The sequence below is a fragment of the Tachypleus tridentatus genome, chromosome 8 (assembly GCF_004210375.1).
Source record: "Tachypleus tridentatus isolate NWPU-2018 chromosome 8, ASM421037v1, whole genome shotgun sequence".
Lineage (NCBI taxonomy): Eukaryota > Metazoa > Arthropoda > Merostomata > Xiphosura > Limulidae > Tachypleus > Tachypleus tridentatus.
Window position 1 is genome coordinate 111,533,031 of NC_134832.1, and position 19,772 is coordinate 111,552,802.

Sequence of the window (19,772 nt, forward strand, 5' to 3'; positions counted from 1 at the left end):
ATCTCAAATACTAACAAGGTTGTTATAAGATTTATAAAAAATATCAAACTCCACTGAAGTAACAGGAATAGGTTCTCTTTAACTTATCTGAATTCAGAGATGAGAAGGTGTCATACACTTTGAAATAGTCTTCTCATTACCGATCAAATAATTCTATTGACGTTAGACAGTGTTGGACATACGGTCACTGCAGGGATATTTTTATTGATGAAAAGAAAATCTTTCAGGGACCCGGTGTTTCACGACAGTCTCGAAGTCTCTTGACAGATAAAAATTGCAGACAGAAGCTGGGATAATCTGAGATTTCTCATCGTACAGAACTACAAAAAGCTTTTATTCAGTCTAAACTAAACGTACGGCGACTTTTTAAAGTTACGTCTAAACGTATAAGGCTGTTCCTGAGGGAAAACAAGATCGATTACCACGGGTCAGTTGGAAATGTTATATATAGAGTTAAATACGTTATTAATACTAATAACTGATATCGTGTTTTGTCTGATACTTTGATACATTTCCAACCGACACTCACTTTTAAGGTATGGGGAAGTAAATTCCATACACGATTCAAAAGTCTACACGAAATACAGTATCAATCGCACATTATGTGCAATACAAGATCTGGCTTCTTAGTTATGCCAAACCGTTTTATTACTGTTTTCGCGAGTTACGTCAATAAAAGTGATTCAGTAAGGGTTAATGCAGCTAGAGTACTGTTGTAAGATTGGCCATATTCGGTTCCTGCTAAATGTGAACATTTCTACTATTTTGTTTCAATCTCCTAAAATCCAGATCTTCGAGACAAAATACTATTGAGAGGTGAGTTTATTTTGCAGTAAAATGTGGTTTTCTGAGGTTAACACATCGAGCACTTGATTGGAGTTCATTTTAAAAGGTTCTAACTAGAATATGAAAACAGTGACACTCCTCTATTGCTCATCTAATCCCCGAATTCAATCTCACTGACTCGCAAACTGGGTGGAAATAAAATTTGAAATTAATCTATGTATATATATATATATTTAATTCGCTGAAAAAAATTACTTAAACAATGTTTTCATAGTCCATTGTAGAAACTGTTAGCAATCTACTGAGCGATAAGCAGAACAAAGCTTGGCAGGACCTGACGTCATCAGAACGTAGGCAGGTAACGTCGGACCTCCTTCAAGGATTAGAGGAAGGAGCTTTGCTGTTGTCGGAGTCATTGGTACAAGAAAGCAACTTTTTATTGGCCAAAGAAAACGTCTGTAGGTTATAATAAAAATTTATAGTAAGATTATTACGCTAATATATATACATTTATATTATGTTAATGTTTGTTTGTTTTTTGAATTTCGTGCAAAGCTACACATGAGCTACTTGTGTTAGCCATCCTTAATTTAACATCGTAAGACTAGAGGGAAGGCAGCTTGTCATCAGCACCCACCGTCGGTTACTAGCACTTTAAGTTCATAGATATATCGCTGTGTCACTACGGACATATATAATCTTGATGTTTCAATTGTATAATACTTTAAATTAGTACCTGACTTTATCTTTGACAATAAAAATAACCGATATAAATAAGTCTATAGTTTAACTAAAAATACGGTTACATCTAACCTCTATTCTAGAACTTTAGTTATTCCACTCTCACACTACTGCCTTTTCTGGGACACTTCAGTAGTGTTTAAAACAATGTGATCCCAGATGTTTGTTAGTTTACTAGGTAATTATAAGTGTTCCATGCTTGGATATGGACTATCAAAGTTATAAAGCTATCATAAATAAAAGCTAATAGCACGTTTAGAATCATATCACGGTTCGACCTTTGGATATTCAGTTTCATATTTTCAGTACATTAACTACCAAAACAAACAGATTAGCAGTTAAAGATCTGAAGTGACATGTAAAAGTTGTAGTGACCATTAGTTCATCAATATAAGTATTGAAGCTAAATTTGATTAAACAAATTGGAAGATATGTGTTTAAACGGATCGTAAACCATTAGGTTAAGGTCATGAGAGGAAAACAAACGGGCAGAAATAATGCATATATCCAAATGCATTAGTAAAACAAGTGCACCATGAGATTTCTTTGAATTAAAATTATTAATAATGTCTGGAGCTAAAATTAAATTAAATATTCATTAAAATAAGTGAGAAGCAGCAAAATGTCTTGTTAAGAAAGTAATTGTAACTTTGTAACGGCTGAAAGCTTCAACTGAAGAGTGCATTTTAACAGTGGACTAATAACTATTTTAAGTGTTATAGTTTATAGTATTCCAAACATAACAAAAGTACAATAACGTTGAAATTGTCAAATGATCGAAACAAAAATTAGAATAGTAATGAATATCTTATTTATAAACAGCTTAGAATACCTTTTGGAATATCCAAAGAGGTTTAAGTAATTGTTAGGTTGTACTGTATTTTCACATTGCAGACAGCATGGCCAGGTGGTTAGGGCACTCAACTCGTAATCCTAGGGCCAGGGGTTTGAATCCCCGTCACACCAAACATGCTCGCCCTTTCAGCCGTAGGAGCGTTATAATGTGACGGTCAATCCAACTATTCGTTGGTATAAGCACAAGAGTTGGCGGTGGGTGGTGATGACTAGCTGCCTTCTCTCTAGTCTTACTCTGCTAAATTAGGGACGGCTAGTGCAGATAGCCCTCGTGTAGCTTTGCGCGAAATTCAAAACAAACCAAACATTGAAGACGAATAGAAATAAGTTTTAACAACAGTAACTTACATACATTTATTGATGGATGATAAGAAGATAAACAGTACATCTTTCAAACGTTTTACTTCTTTTGTAATATTTGTATATAAACAGACAACTAGATTTTACTGTGTAGTTACGATGGAAAGTATTCGAAAATGTAATGTTTTCTATAATTATCATCAAGAAATATTTTTGAGCAGTTTAATTTTTTCTTTTTTGGTAAATGAACAAACCATTTGTGTTCTAGTAATGCTAGTACAAGCTGTAGACGTCAGAAAAACGCAGACTTTGGTGTTTCCTTTATCATCTCATGTTCGAGGTTCGAATTGGGCTAGAGCCGAAGATTCGTTACACGTTCCAGCTCAGTCTTTGATAGAATATTCTAATCAGGGTAAGAATCTAGCTAACTTAAGTAAGAGAAAATGATATTTAGATAAAAACATTAACAATTATACATTTTTAAAAATAATATTTTGTTTCTTTGATGCAGGCTACGTTTTTGTAATCCTTCATTTTTACAATAAATTGTGTTTCTAATCATTTCCAGGATTAGCTCGTGTAGTCTTACGTCTTTACAACAAAGTTGATGAACTGCTAAAGCCAGGGGCTGGTTTCCAATCTCACGTAACTCAAGTGCAGGACGTTACAAACGTCACATGGGTCATCAACTCTCGAGTCGTTGCCGTCTCTGTGGGAAGAAGAAGGAAGGTGAGGTTGTTGGAACCAGTACAGATCAGATTCAAGCACATACAGGTAACTAAACATGTTCGGTTTTATCTCTATTGTCGTCTTAAAGACGTATATCTTACAGTAAGAAAACTAAAATTCACCTTCCATTATAAAGCTTCATAGTCTGAACACGTTAACCTATGGGTTACACCTAGCCCCCACCTTATTATTAAAACGAATCAAACTGCATTTTTGTTATCATTCTGTATACACTGTTTTTCTCTAGAAAACTAGCGCAACAGCAAAAAACTCACAAAAAACGCTTTTATAAAAGCATTTTTATTAAAGCTTTTAAATGAATCATTTATATAATTAAAAGAGTCACGTATTTACGTACATGGGAAGTTTTTAAACTTCTTTGAGTTATGCAAATATAAAATTAACAGTAGGAAAGTATAGAAGACGTTACCGTATGCAAAAGGGAAGGGTGGATGTAGGTAGTATTGTGGATTGCAAAGGGATTACTATTTGTAGAATGGATCTCTCATCTCTCAGAGCCCCATCTAAGATAGGAGCTTTTATGCGTTGAGGTTTTCTATGATAATTTCTTCGTCTTCTTACAGGCACTTAGAGTATTGGTATCACTATTCTTTTGTGTTTTAATACTTGTGTCTAATACCCAGGTTTTAAAATTGTTACTGTATCGACTATCTCTTAGTAGATAAGTCAATCGATTTGTCATTTTTGATAAGACCATTCTGCTTAAATTGTCTTTTGTACTAGAGATGTATTGTGGGTGATATTTGTTGTGGAATAGGTTTAATCCAGTAATTTTAACCTCGCAGTCATTGAGACACCACGCACGGCTTTCAAATTCGTTACAGAACTCCACGAACCTTTGTTTGTTCGTTTATTTGTTTTTTTTAGAATTTCGCACAAAGCTACTCGAGGACTATCTGTGCTAGCCGTCCCTAATTTAGCAGTGTAAGACTAGAGGGAAGGCAGCTAGTCATCACCACCCACCGCCAACTCTTGGGCTACTCTTTTACGAACGAATAGTGGGATTGACCGTCACATTATGACGCCCCCACGGCTGAAAGGGCGAGCATGATTGGCGCGACGGGGATGCGAACTCAGATTACGAGTCGCACGCCTTAACACGCTTGGCCATGCCAGGCCTCCACGTACCTAACCGCTTACGTAAATAATCTAAAGAGGCCACTTAATAGTTTAAATTACTTTATAAACACAGCACTGAATTATAGCTTGTAAAGTTTATGTATTCAAATAGAGAAACTACAAAAAATGTTTCGTAGAGTAATATTATTCTAGTTGCTTTATATGCAGCTAATGCTGGACGCAGTAAATGTTCGTACATCGAGAATTTCAAAATGTATTTTTTTTAAAAGCATAGTAAGTTATTTTAGAAAACACTACAGATATTTAGAATAGTGCTATATACTTTTCACTTTTTGAATCTTTTGCTACAAAAAAAATAATATTAATGAAACATTTCTATCCTGTAGGAAGAAAACGTTACCAATCCACAGTGTGTTTTCTGGGACATTACGTTGAGGTAATTTTAAAACACGTTGAGCAGACCATTATAGGGCAATATCATGAAAATTTGTAAAAAATAACAATAATTTTATAGTTCAAAATATTGGTTAGTTGGTTGTCAAGTAGTGACGTGTTATCGAAAAAAACAAATAAGCCATTGCTGTGAAATAGCTTTTATTTATTTTTCCAATAAATCTGAAAATTCTGCGAATGTTTCTGGAAGTTCATATAACAATAATGATAATAATATAAAACCAATAACGAATGAGCTGTTAAACTGAATAAAATAAATGGTCTAGAAATATAACGACCTCTATATTTTTCTTCGTGGAACATATTTCGCATGATAGAACGAGACTGGCTGCTGGTTAAACTTAATTTTACGTTAGTGTGGTAATCGATATACAATATAGAAACCAGAATTACTTATTATTAATATATAAATTGGCTTTTCAGAATTTACTAACTGAGACTGCTTTTTTAAAATTCTAGCAACTTGAACTGCCTTTATAGCAATAATTGTTTGTCACAATATGCTGAAGTAAAATGTCATAATCTCAAGACCAGCTTAATTTTCGAAATAACAACATAATTGGTTCTTTTCTTTATCTTATTGGTGAGTCTTGTATAGAGTATGATGCAGTATGACGAGTATGTAAAGGAGGTATTCCTCTAACGAAGTGCGTGTGTACTTACAGAGAATGGTCGAGAGAAGGATGTTGGACGGTGCAGTCGAATACTTCTCACACTTCTTGTGCTTGTAATCATTTAACCAACTTTGCATTACTTATGGAAGTGAAACCTGTACAGGTGAAATGACTTTGATAGCTTTTTAATATATTTCATTACTTTAAAAACACAATGATATATTACAATTGTCTGTCTTCATTTGATTATATCTACACATGATTATCAGAAGTTAGAGGTCAAATTTAAATATTTTAACCTCACCTCAAGGGTTTTTCACCTTATATTAGATTGTCCAGAAATAAATGTCGTTTTTGAACTGCGAAGTTTGGAAAAAGTATAAACCAGCGTTGTAAAGTACTATTTGCTTCGACACACTTTTGCCAACGTGTAACGACGCTGTTTATGTCCCTGCTGTAGAAATCAGAGTGTCTATGGTCAATGAACTCCCTGAAAGCTTCTTCTGCAGCTGTCTGGTTTTGAAAGCGTTTATTGTTCAAAAAGTTGTCAAAGTTCTTGAAAAAATCAAATCTGTTGGGGAAATGTCTGATAAATAAGGTGGATGAGGCAGAACCTTTATTCCCAATTCATTCAATTTTTCGAGCGTCATCCTTGACAGGTCTCATAACGCCGATTTTGTTGATCTTCAGTCAACTCATGCGGAACCCACTTATCCAACTTTTCCATTTTCCAATTGTACTCAGGTGGTTGGCAATGCTTGATTTGCTTGTGCCTAGCTTTTCAGCAAGCTCACGTACTGTTGTGTGAGGGTCTGTCTCAACTGCTTCCCTTAATGTGTTCTCATCTAAGGGTGGCTTCTTTCCACGGCCTTCGTGGTCTTCAAGACTTTCACCTCCATATCGAAACCTTTGGAACCAACGTTGAACTGTACGGTCAATAACAGATCCATGGCCGAATGCCTGGTTGATTTTCCGTGTGGTTTCAGTAGCTTTTCGTCCCAATCTGAAGTCTTAGAGAAAAATCAGTCCTTCTTGTCCATGCTGCCTTGGGTGTTGCGAAACTTACTCTGAGTAGAGTTGAAACAGTAGACAATTAAGACACCTTATAAGCGACAAACGTTGGATTAAACCAACCAACCAACGATAAGTTACTCAATATTCAGCTTATAAATGTCATTGTGAGAATTCCGACATTTATTTCTGGACAATCTAATAATGCAGTTTAATCAGGATGTTTATGATAATTATATACTCTTCAAAAAAAGAAACGCAAAAGGGATATTTTTGTTATTTTAAAGAGAAATATATGTAATAACGTTACAACCTCAAAGTATGTGATGATACACGTGTTAAGGCACTGATTGTCAGACTAAAATGACAATAAAAGTTGTGCACGTTGAAAACGGAGGAAAACATCGGCTTTTTCGCCAAACGCATTCATGTCCAATAAATTTGTTTGAGAGATCTGCATGTTCTGCAAGTGCAACATGTGCAAAATCCCTACAAAAGTGACGGGTTCTCGGTTTCCTTAGCTCAGTGCTAAGCCACCGACACGCAATACAGTTACGCCAAGACTGAAGCAAAACGCAACAACGCCATTGGTCGCTTGGAAACGGGCGAATCTCGATCAGATGTTGCCAGAGCTGTGAATGTCCACCCAAGCACCATCACAAGGCTATGGAATCGTCACCAACAAAATGGATCAACTTGTGACCATCCACGATCTGGCAGACCTCGTGTGACCACGCCCGCACAAGATCGCTACATACGGTTACGTCACCTTCGGGATAGGACCACCACTGCGACGTCTACTGCCTCAACCATACCAGGGCTGCGTAGGATTTTCGATCAGACCGTACGCAACCGTCGACGAGATTCTTAGGCCCCATGTGCAACCCATCATGATTAACGTCAACGACGTTTTTCAACATGACAACGCCCGTCCTCACACAGCCCGACTCACCACTGTCTTCTTTAGACACCACAACATTAACGTTCTTCCCTGGCCCTCCAGATCACCAGATTTAAACCCCATCGAACATCTTTGGGACGAGTTGAACCGACGTCTGCGACGGCGACAACCTCAACCGCAGACTCTACCTCAGCTTGCAGCAGCTTTGCAGGCTGAGTGGACAGCCATTCCACAGGATGTGATTCGTCATCTCATCGCTTCCATGTGCTGGAGATGCCAAGCAGTTATTGATGCTCACGGGGGGCATACTCGTTATTGACGTTGAGTGACGTTAAACTTCAACTAGTGAGCGTGGACTTCGCCTTTGCAGACTTTGGATGTTCAGCAGTGAATGTGCAAAGTTTCACACATGTCATACAGAACTACCCGGAATAAACTTGTTAACAATTTGTCTCACATTTTGCCTTGTGCGTTTCCTTTTTTGAAGAGTATATTTACATAGATCAATTTAAATTAACCATAGTACTTTCGACAGATGGCCTAGTCTCATTCAAGAGTACTTTAGAATGAAGAAGACTGGGTAACCAATCGAAAATGCTAGGGTTTTAGCGAAGTCCATCTACCAAACCCTTTCGATCCACTGTGTTTTTATTATCATTAAATGATACATGCATAAAAGAGTTTTGAATAGGAGAGAATATTTACTCATCAATTTTTCTTTTTGTCTCTAGCCACTCACTCCAAAACACTTAACCCTTCAACTAGTAACATCATTAGGGTGTGCTATATGTGTAAAGTTTCTCCTGATAACTTCAGTTTCTTTGTATGTGTTACGGTAAGTACACTTTAAGTTAAAGTAGGCTTAACCATAAAATCAGTATCACATTACTGCTGTCTTTTTGCACTCTTTTAAAACATTAGTTTGTTTTTCTTTTACATTATGTTTCCTTGACATGTTTCTGTCAGTTATGCCCACGTATTTTATCAGAATATTGTACCAGTAATTTAATGTGCACTTGCCTCTGTGTTAGTTAGGCCAATATCCAATAATGCACGTAGTAGTGCATTATCAGTAAGTGTTATTCTAGTTTGTATATATATCTGAATGATTTTTTATTTTGTTTTCGGCTGTCTGTCTTTATATTTTTCGTCTGTTTGATGCTGTTATATAAATCCTAATCAATTTCCTAATGACAAAATTTCCCACAGGTAACATGCAGTAAAGTTACTATATATTTTTAGCCCTTTTCGCTTTATTTACCACTTTTTATTATTTTCCTAATTTAAAATTAATACCAAACCTATACTTGCTACGGTAATTAAGCCCATTTCTATAATTACAATAACATCTGCAAACGTTATAAAAAGGAAGATAGGTTTACTAACAAAATAATTATTGTATACGTTACAGATTTAATCGTGGACGTTAAGGCTGTAAGTGAATATGTTTGCGTACTGGCGTTAGTCTCGAACAATAGTAGAATATATAAATATATATACACATATGTGTATGGATGTGTATATGTGTGTATTTTGCTGATATTAGTTTTTTCTAACAGCTCATGTTATCACACTTTCGACTCCTCAATATGTTTTTGTATTATTTTAGAAAATCCCACACTGATCGAACAACTATCCAGAAAAACACGTGTTTTTGCCTCCTAGTGGCAGAGCTAGTTTTTGCAGCAGGCATTAATCAGACACATCTTCGAGTATTATGCGGATTTGTGGCCGGACTCCTTCATTACTTCTTTCTTTCCGTGGTTGCCTGGATGTTTCTTGAAGGCTTCCATCTATATGTGTTGTTGATAGAAGTTTATGACTGTGAAAAAAGCCGGGCTCGTTGGTATTATGCGATAGCTTACGGTATACCAACGGTGATTGTTGCTGTATCAGCAATAATTGATATCCAGAGCTACGGGACCAGCGAATATTGTTGGTTACGATCCGATAATTATTTCGTTTTCAGCTTTGTCGGACCAGCAGCGGGCATTCTATTTGTAAGTAACGCATGGCTGCAACAATATGTAGATTTTTAATGTTTTTGTATTGCAACAGCTGTGTCAATATTGTTTGTTTTTTCAGTCTAAAGAGTAAAGATAGCTGTTAAACTCTTAGAGTTAAGAGTTAACTATAACTTCTTTACGTTGATAGTTCACATCATAGGATAGTTTAACTCTGTTGTTGATTCGGTAAGACTTCAATAATCTGATAAATAATTAAAAAGAAAATGAAGTAAATATAAATAACTTTTAAGTAAAGACACAAGAAACAAAAATATAAAACCAAGGCCATCAAAATATTAATAGAATCACATCAGTACGAAGTATCTACTAAAATGCTTTTTTTTTTTTTCTTAATATATTATTCATAAATTACAAGTTATTCAATCGTATTTCGTCTTGTCAGGGTTGTACGGTATTCCTGTGTATTGCGACGTGTATTACGTGTCACCATACCAATATTCCTACGATTATCAAATGCAAAGAAGAGTCAAAGCTGAAGAAAATCAGGTGAGAAATGTTATACGTATTTTATTTTTTCTTTTATAAGTACAAATGTAAGTGAAATATTAGGAGACAAAGAAACATTTAAATGAAGTCAGCACTCCATAAGTCCTCGTTTTAAAAGTAAAACTATCTGGTTAAAATTATATCATTACAAATATACAGGTTGCTCTGACTCATGTAGAATTCAGCAAGAAGTCGCCAAAATATTACTTCATCACATGTTATACTGAGGAGTTGCTTAGTATGTATTAAAGTAATACACTATTATTTGTCACTTCATCAAAGTACAAACGTACATAAATTTGAATTGAATAGTTCTGTATTTATATAAATAAATAAACATATATATGTATAAACTATGTTTACTTTGTAATATATTTGTATACGTAATTTTGCAGAATATGGATAAGATGGACCATCGTTATGCTATGTTTATTAGGCCTAACGTGGACGTCAGGTTTTCTGTACGTCAACCAAGGAACAGATTTTCTTGCTTACATCTTTACGGTTCTGAACTGTATCTTAGGCCTATTTATGTTTGTATTTTATTGCCTGCAAAATGAACAGGTAAGATGATTTTTGTTGTTTTATGAAATTCATTTAAATTAATTATAAATTCAGTTTACCAAAATGGGCAACTATTCATAGCAATAATAATTATAAAGCATATATAAACAATTTTCGGAAGCTTTTCAGATCTATTGCAAATGATTGTTTATAAATAATTTAGGCATTTTTAATATAAAACCATTTTTTTATTCCTTGATTTCAAAAACTGTTAGAGGGTGTCCAGTTTCTCTTCTGTATATTACATAGTTCTAGCGCTCCTGTTTTCGTAGTCTTTTGGTTTTCTAGAAGTAATGTGCAAGATATTAATCCCATATTATATAACAAAACCATTTCCTATCCATTAGGTATTGCAATTTCGCGGTTTTTCAGCCTGCCTGCGTCGACCCATCTTAACTAATAAGACCTAATGTACATTAAAACTGCAACACTTACGTAGTCAAAGAATGGTTTTGCCACCTTGTATAAGACTTTAGTATTTTTCATGTTACAGGATTTCCAAATGTATCAAAGGTAATTAAACCCTACAGGTTAGAATTATTCAGTTACTTATTATTCCATTTTTTAAAATTTTTACTTTCTTAAATTAATTATTCTGGAAAAGATCTCGCTTACCTGTTTCCAACAATCTATTTTGAGAATCTTTTCCCGTAAGTAGCTTGGTCATTCATAATTCTGTCGGAAAGTATATTAATTAAATTTTGTTACTACCTGCTAGTAATTAAATGTGTAACAAATGAAATAACGAGAACTATGTCTGATAAATAATTTTATTTTCTAAGAAGTAACAAAATATTATATTGTAATTTTAGTGTGTGACCCAATAATGCTACAGATTTTGCCAAAAATTGAAACATTGAACATTAATAATAAACATTTATTTAGTTTTGTAGGTGGCGCCACCGAAGCTGTCATCATTTTACTGTCATCAATTAATACCGTCGTTTTAATATTGTAGGTACAAGAAGATCTTTCAAAGTTCTTGGAACGATATGAATGGCTACCAAAATGTTTCGTTCGTACTAAACCAAGAGAACAGCCGAGGGATGAGCTTTCAGGAAGAGTTACAATACCAACCAATTTGCAGCCAAGCCAACACAGTGTGGGTACTTCTGTGCCTCTGACTTCTTCTTCTGTTTGTTGTTTATCATCAGGTATTGCACCTGTTCTTTTGCGCCCATTTGTCTGCTTACTCTGACGTGTATTTGTTGTAAAATCAAGCAATTACTTTAATAACAAGCTATCAATAATGATTGCTTTCTGTTCTATTTAAGATTGCTTTTACTTTTATATTTTTCAGAATATTGAGTCTGGTGCATGAATTTCAAACGCTTTTCCATGGAATGCTACATTCTTAAATCCACAGTTGTTTATCTAACCGTAACAATAATGAACAAAACGCTATTTTCACTCTGTTGACTTTATTTTGTCGATACATTTATTTACCCTCATTCGTTTTGACTGGTGCATGTTTTTTTGTGTTTTTGATAGTTACTGTTTTACTTACTAGGACGAATGTTTCTTAACTTTTACATGTCTGTAATTTCCAAGGGTGCAAAAGGTTTCCCTCCTAACATTCACAATTAGGTTTTAGTTGAATAATTTACAGTATCATTTGTTTAATAAATTTTAGTAAATGTTTATTGGTTAAGAAAAATATACAAGTTTTAATCAAACATTTGAAAGAACTTTGCAAATTGAAATTAGCAAAGAAATTCCGACATGAATAAATGTATCATTATTATGTTTTTACTTTTCCTTCCTCATTGAAATCGACAGAAATGAAAATATACAATTTTTTTCTTTGAGACAAAACATTTCTAACTAAAAATTAATATATATCTTTGATCATTGCATCTGTATAAAAGCAGAAAAACGTTAGAAACTTGTAAAAGATATTATTTTACAGTTGTTAGGTTAGGCTTCTATGTAATTTTTAAGATATTATATAAAAATAATTAACTACGAAACATAAAAACTGGAATACTTAAAAACATAAATTATATTAAAACGAAAATTCGCCGTTGTTCAGTTGGTGTAGTGGTCTGGCATAGTCAAGTGGGTTAGAGCGTTCGATTCGTAATATGAAGGGCGCGGGTTCGAATCCCCATTGCACCAAACATGCTCGCCCCTTTCAGCCGTGGGAGCATTATAATGTGACGGTCAATCCAACTATTTGTTGGTAAAAGAGCAGCCCAAGAGTTGGCGGTGGGTGGTAATGACAAGCTGCCTTCCCTCTAGTCTTACGCTGCTAAATTAGGGACGGCTAGCGCAGATAACCCTTGTGTAGCTTTGCGCGAAATTTCATAAAACAAACAAACAAACACGTGATACACCTATGTTAACACAGATACTTCTTAGATAGAAGTCACATTATTCAAATAAACATGCACTCACGTTTAAATAACCACAAAGGAGCTTCGAGGTATATATTCAACGGTGGTTTTTAATGATGGATTCTCTGTTAAGACTAATTACACCTATCTAACAATGGGTAAATAAAAATACATTGAAAACAATATAAAATAAAGAACCACTATAATGGAACAATAAATTTTAATACTTCTACATGTCCTCTTGAAGTTTAACTTCTGTTAGTGTCAAAACTTGTTTACATGTAAACTTCTTCTTCCGTAAAAGTAGAACTAAACTTTTGTGTTGAAAAACATAAAAGGTTGTCACATATATTGTACACACACACACACATATATATATATATATTGTACATATAGATTCCTCTATTTTAATATTCATTTTTTTTTCGTTTCTCCTACGTAATGTTTTTCACAAATCAGTCCATGTAATTTTATTAATACATTTAGGATTTTCAGTTTTAGGATATTTTTAGAAATCATGGAAGAAAGTTTTGTAATGGATATAGCCTCTATATCGAGGCAAATGTTAAGTTTTTTTTTACACCGTACTTTTATAATAACACTGGTTACCCCTGAGACTTGTTAAGCTAAACAGTAAATAACGGATTCCGTTGGGGTTTAAAGAAAAAATATTAAATATTTATAATAGCAATATTAACAATTTCCATTTAACCCTAGAAAGCATTTTTTAAATTATCCAATTTCTACTAAAATGGTTTTAAAAGCATTATCTGTATATGTTATCCAATAGAAAAAAGTATAAAAATGAAGTTCGTATAGCTCTCATTTCTAGTTAATAATCTGGTTAAGACAGGTGCCAATGGTCTATCCATACTAATTCCATCTTTCTAATCAAATTTTCCACTAGTAAATTGAAATTATTACGAGTCGTTCTAGAAACGAAGAGTTCATAAATATTTGAAATATCGAATGACATCTACGTTGGTCGTCATTTTTATGCAGTTCAAAATGAGATTAATTGATTCTAAAACGAGAAACTGTATGAACACGGAACAACTCTTAAACTAGCCATGTTAACGTTGGGACCAAAAACTCAAGTTCCACTGAAAATATGATTGTTGGAAAGTTTTAGAAAAAATAAAGGAACTCTAAAAACTGACCACTTGTAATCTGACCTTTGCAGATTCCACATCATCTCAGAACCACCCAAGCTCAGAACTGTTTTACTTCTCCAAAGTTCACCACACAAGGTAAAAAAAAAAAAAGGTTTGAGGCATAAATAAAACTAGTTTTATTGTACATATGTCTTGGATCGCATTTCAATGTTCAGTAAAATGTCTCGTATTATAAATTATTGTTCAAAACTATAAGGCTGGTGATGAATAATGTTCAGTGTTTTTTATTGTACAATGCTTGGTATTATTATTTTTTTTCAAACAGATCACCTATCTACGTCAATAGTGTCCAACCAGGAAGATGACACCCTGCAGACTCCTTTACCAATAATTGGGTCATTGAGGAAATCAAGACACAGAGACAATGGTATGACCTCTCAGACCAGAACATCACCAAGCGTATTGAGAACTAGTTCTTCCGGCCGTTACGGGTTTGTAGCCAATCAGCATCAACCTGGAGTAGGTGATGACGAAGGTCATCAGCTGTTTCAGGTTATTCCTTGTAACAGAAGGTCAGTTTGTGGACCTTATTCTGATTCTTCTGGCGTTTACAGTGTCTTCGCTGATCATATTTATGAGTCCATTGAAGATGATGTCAGAGGAACTTCTACTCGTGCTAACTGTGACCATCGGTCGTCCATGGTAAAACAGTTTTCTCCAGCAGAAAACTATTACGGAGACCACTCCGATCTTAGCCAGCATTCTTCCTCTAGTGGATATGACCAGCGACCTCTACTGGTGACGTCAGTTCCAGAAAAACCACATCCGACAACATCTAATCAGCTAGTATACGGAATGAATTTAACTCACGATAACTATTCACTAACTTCCACTCCAGAGTTTCCAAGGCAACAACAAAGAGAGAGAATTCATGATAGCGTCCGCAGAATTCCCAACTGTGATAAAATATCGAATGTTCACATGCTTGACACGGCTTCTCCGAAACTCTTCCACGAATCTAACATGGACACATGTGGAAATCAGAATCAGCTGATCTCAGATATGGACTCAGAAGACTGGACGCCAGTTCTGTCAGGTCTTCTTCGTTCGCCTCCAGATAACGTTGTCATGGCAATTTTAGATGGAGAGAAAGTTGTAAACCGTCTTCATACAGACGTAGGAAATGTGGAAGATACGAGGGATCAACCTCTTCACAAACTTAGTACTTACTGTTGAAAATAAAGATCGTTGTAAAGTTATTTTCTGTCCTTAATGGTGCTGTGTGTATGGACATTTTTGTCAGTCAGTTCGTCTTGTGAAAAATGAATATTTTTCCTTCAAGAAAAATAAAAATGGTGTTGTCTGTTCAACTGTGGAATCCAAAGAAAGGTGTTAAATAAGGAAAAACAAGCAAACCAAAAGGCAGGTGCACTAGGCATAGAATTGATGAAGTGCCCTAGTCTACAATACTAGTCCATCCATGGTATGAAAATAAACACGAGAGAAGGAATTGGAAATATTTGTCGGCGTGTCACTATGATCCATTATGTTTTGTAAATCAATCCTCAAAAAACAACAACGGTGTTTTGTCAGTGTGAGACACAAGCCTAATGTTTTGTGAAATGTAATTACCCTGGAAGATCTAGATGTGATACATTTTGTAACTAGATCAAAACTGTCTTGTATGTACATATAAATATATATAATTCACTAATAATAGAGAGCTTTGCATGCTGACGAGACTTACACAGGATGGTCCAATACTATTTAAAGAACTCTTCAACTTTTAAGATAAGCTACACTGATGATATACATTAAAGGATTTGTGTGATAGTAATTTCACATCATTTGCTTTAATTAAGATTTTTTTTTGTCTAAGAATTTTGGATATTCAAAGAAATAGGAGTTATTGATCCTATAGTAAAATATTGGCAATGATTTTTATCAGAGTGAGATTAAACCAGTTTATCTCAACTTATGGTTTTATCATCTCTCGCTCTTCACACTATTAGCCACAAGTATTCTCGAGAACATTAAGAAACAAAACTCCTGAAGTTAAGCCTTTGTAATTAGAATTTAAATCGACCCAACAGGTTCAAAAGAGCGGGTAAAATAAATTCATCAAAATGTCTAGAATTCTTATGTAATGTCAGTGATACATTATGTTACTGTGATGCTACTCATATATTGTAAATGTTTGTGGACACTATATATATTCTTCGTGTGGTTCAATAAGTAAAATATTTTGACTTACTTAAGTAGTTGTCTCTATACACACTTTCAGTAGATATAGATATAATAACAAAACACTGTACATCAATAGTATTTACTTAAGTAACCACGTTCATCGTATGTATTGAAGTGTTCCGAAAAGAAAATGTACGAACAACTTAGGACTTTTTAATATTGAAAGAATACGATTATAATGAAAGTATTTCTTACGCATTGTGATTTTAAAATTTTCTTATCTTATATAAAATTATCTTGTTTCTATGGGATTTTGTAAAACAAATACTATTTGCGACTCTCTGCCTATCAAGTATTCTAGATTATTTTCTTCCAAAGTATTAACAATTTCACTTCATTGTCCATTGTATATATTTTTTTCTGATTTGTTTTCAATTATAACAACACAGTACGTTACAAGAAAAACGTTTGTTTTTTAAGGTTCATCAATTCTGTTGTCGAAATAATAAATACTGTACAATTTTTGCCTTGTAGCAATATTTGTAAAAGCTCTTCGTTTCCCCTTGTTGGTTTAGCTTGTTTTGAATTTCGCCCAAAGCTACACGAGGACTATCTTCGCTAGCCTTCCTTTATTCAGCAAAAATGACTAGAGGTAGTACACCTAGTCATCACAACCTATCACCTAGCTCTTGGACTACTCTTTTAACAACGAATAGTGGGATTGATCGTGATTTTATAACTTACTCATGGCTGAAAGGACGAGTATGTTTGGTGGGACGGAGATTCGAACCTACGACCATTATATTACGAGTCAAGCCCCTAACAATTTGGCCATTCCGGACCCTCCAGTGGGACAGCGATAAGTTTATGGACTTACAACTTTAAAATCCAGGATTCGATTCCCTGCGATGGACACAACAGATAATCGAATGTGGCTTTATTTTTTTCTAAAACAAACTATTTGTTCATTTGTACTTTTGATGAATCAATTTACTAAAGTTTTAACATAATTAAGTCCTGACGGTTAGAGGGTTCGACTCAAAATCCGAGAGTCGCAGGGTCGAATCCCCGTCCCACCGAAGATTATCACCCTTTTAGTCGTGTGGGCATTGTAATGTACGATGAATCACACTATTCGTTGGTAAAAGAGTAGCCCAAGAGTTGGCGGTGGATAATGATGGTTTGCTGCCTTCCCTCTAGTCGTACACTGTTAAAATAGGGACGGCTAGTTCAGATAGCCCTCTTGTAGCTTTGCGTAAAATTCCAAAACAAACAAAGCTAATTTGAATTTCATGAAAACTGTTTAAAAATTATAGGAGAACGGAAGAGGATAATTAATTAATCTAATGAATGTAAATTTAATAACATGTCATATTCTAAGAGGACTTACTGTTCGGTAAAGTGTTTATCAAAAGTTATGCGTTAGAGTTCGTTTAGTTTTAGAAAAACTAGTACCAGAATCTGAATTAAAATCTAGATTAAAATTTAGGTTTCGTGAAACCTTATCATAAAACCACAGTCATTCATCTTATACTAAGCTGAAACCTTAAGTACAGAAAAATAATATGCTTTAATGATTAGAATCTAACATAAAGTTGAAACGTAAAGCTAATATTTTATTTCTGAACAGCGAGTATTGGTTAATAACCAATAAAAATAATAGTCGCGAACTTCCCTACTTTAATATTATGCCTCAGTGTTTTATTTCCCGCCCCTTGTTTACCCAGACAGAACTCCAATGTACGTCTGATAATATTATTATTATTATTCACTTTCCCAAAAAAAATGTGAGCTATGTATTTGAAAGTTACTTTAATTGTATTTACCTGCTAGCTTGTTGTACTCGTTACAATATTACAATTGTGTAGATGGTTATGTATTGCATAGTTGTTATTGTTGTTGGTGGTGTGTAAATAAAACCATGGTAATCTAAGTGAGAAAAGAACGAAATGTCTCTTGATAAATTGTGAAGTACATCATGTTGTTAATGCCACACATTAATGAACCTCTAGAGGGACAATAGTTTCAAAGGGCCTTCCATAAATAATCATAATAATTAGCAAGTTTACGTTTGGAAGTAGATAAACATTTCCACTCTAAAATTAGTACTGGAATTCATCACAAGCAAATATAGTCAGTATATAGACTGACAACGCAAAAAGCTCAAAATGTGGCTTTGAGTTTAAACATAAACACATATAGTTTTATGGTTTCCATATATTTTGTTTATTGCATTTTCAAATATGTATGTAAAATAGATTAGAAATGTAAGATCATTTTATCAACCAGGTAAAGCGAAAGCATAACGTAAGAACATAAATTTGCTTTATCATTATTTTACTACTTTATGACAACCATGTATTATAAAATGAAAGGTAATCCACTCGGTTGAAAAATCAAAATTAGGAACTAAGAAATTAATGACAACAAATTAGGTACAATATACGTCGACACTCCAAACACACAATACTATTTTAGTGGGCTATGAGTATTCTAGAGTATAGGAAAGTGTAATAGTATAAACTGTGTATTAATAATTAACATTGAGCTATAAAGTACGAATTTAACTCCGTACTAATTTATGGCAGTTTCGTACTTTGGAAATATATCTAATCAACCGTCATTTATTGAATAGGAAAGTTTTCGTGTCATCTTGCAACTTTACTGAATAAATCTAAATATTGTATACACTGTTATACACTAATTTATTTTCAGACGCATTTTAATACTAAATTAAGAATATATATATATATATATATATAAACAGGCGTTTTTATTTCTTTTACTTTTATATATACATTGGGTTTTCCACGTGGTTAGATCCTGACTCACTTTACTTCTTTTTGTTTCAACAAAAATAAAGGCTAAAATGACAATAATAGCTTTTGACACTATCGTACGAAACAAAACTGTCAGGTAATTTTCAAAACTAGTTTCAACCTTAAAAGATTATGCTGTCTGCAGGACAAATAACAAAAGAGTTTGGACTGATTTACCATTCATTATGCGTATTTCTGAAGTACACACAATTGAAATGCGTTATTTAGTCAATAGATGGCAGAATATTACAGTGATAGCAAACGGTTGTGGTAACTGATTTGACAAGAAACAAACTCACAACTTCAGTGAAAAATGTCCCCCCCCCCCTTCCAGTGGCACTGCAAACTTACGACGCTAGAAACCGGGTTTCAATAATCGTAGTGGACACAGCATAGATAGTCCATTGCGTAGACCACTTGACTACAAACAACATATTAATTTAAAAACAAATGTATTTTAATTACTAGTATATCCATGTTAATGAAAACACTTCATTTAAGGAATACAAGATTTAATTACTTAGGAATGAGATAATTATCACTTTTATAATGTTCACCACAGGCAGTCGTCACTATATTAATTAAATAACAGGACTTTTTTATTTTCATATAATTTTTTTCCGTACAGAACACATAACTGTATCATTTTATCATAACTTTTGTTTATATTATCATACTTTAATTAGCCATTACTTTTTTTACGTTTATATTGTTGCCTAGCAACGACAATTTACTTTATTATTGTCT

The 19,772-nt window shown here is 34.0% G+C and overlaps 1 protein-coding gene across 6 annotated transcripts in view; it reads left to right on the forward strand.

The window, feature by feature from the left end:
- The window catches only part of LOC143223212 (latrophilin Cirl-like), a 106,361-nt gene extending 88,213 nt beyond the window's left edge, over positions 1 to 18,148 (forward strand). For 4 of the 6 annotated variants that reach the window (XM_076450829.1, XM_076450830.1, XM_076450831.1 and 1 more), the window contains 12 exons: positions 1,061 to 1,244; positions 2,951 to 3,094; positions 3,251 to 3,456; positions 4,899 to 4,948; positions 5,631 to 5,742; positions 8,223 to 8,326; positions 9,101 to 9,491; positions 9,901 to 10,004; positions 10,400 to 10,568; positions 11,527 to 11,670; positions 14,088 to 14,154; positions 14,345 to 18,148. In XM_076450829.1, the coding sequence (XP_076306944.1) occupies positions 1,061 to 1,244; positions 2,951 to 3,094; positions 3,251 to 3,456; positions 4,899 to 4,948; positions 5,631 to 5,742; positions 8,223 to 8,326; positions 9,101 to 9,491; positions 9,901 to 10,004; positions 10,400 to 10,568; positions 11,527 to 11,670; positions 14,088 to 14,154; positions 14,345 to 15,255 (2,586 nt within the window). In that variant the 3' untranslated portion in view covers positions 15,256 to 18,148. Of the gene's footprint in view, positions 1 to 1,060; positions 1,245 to 2,950; positions 3,095 to 3,250; positions 3,457 to 4,898; positions 4,949 to 5,630; positions 5,743 to 8,222; positions 8,327 to 9,100; positions 9,492 to 9,900; positions 10,005 to 10,399; positions 10,569 to 11,526; positions 11,723 to 14,087; positions 14,155 to 14,344 lie in introns of all 6 variants that reach the window. The other 2 variants (XM_076450833.1, XM_076450834.1) reach the window with 1 other exon arrangement.
- The last annotated feature ends 1,624 nt before the right edge of the window (positions 18,149 to 19,772 follow it).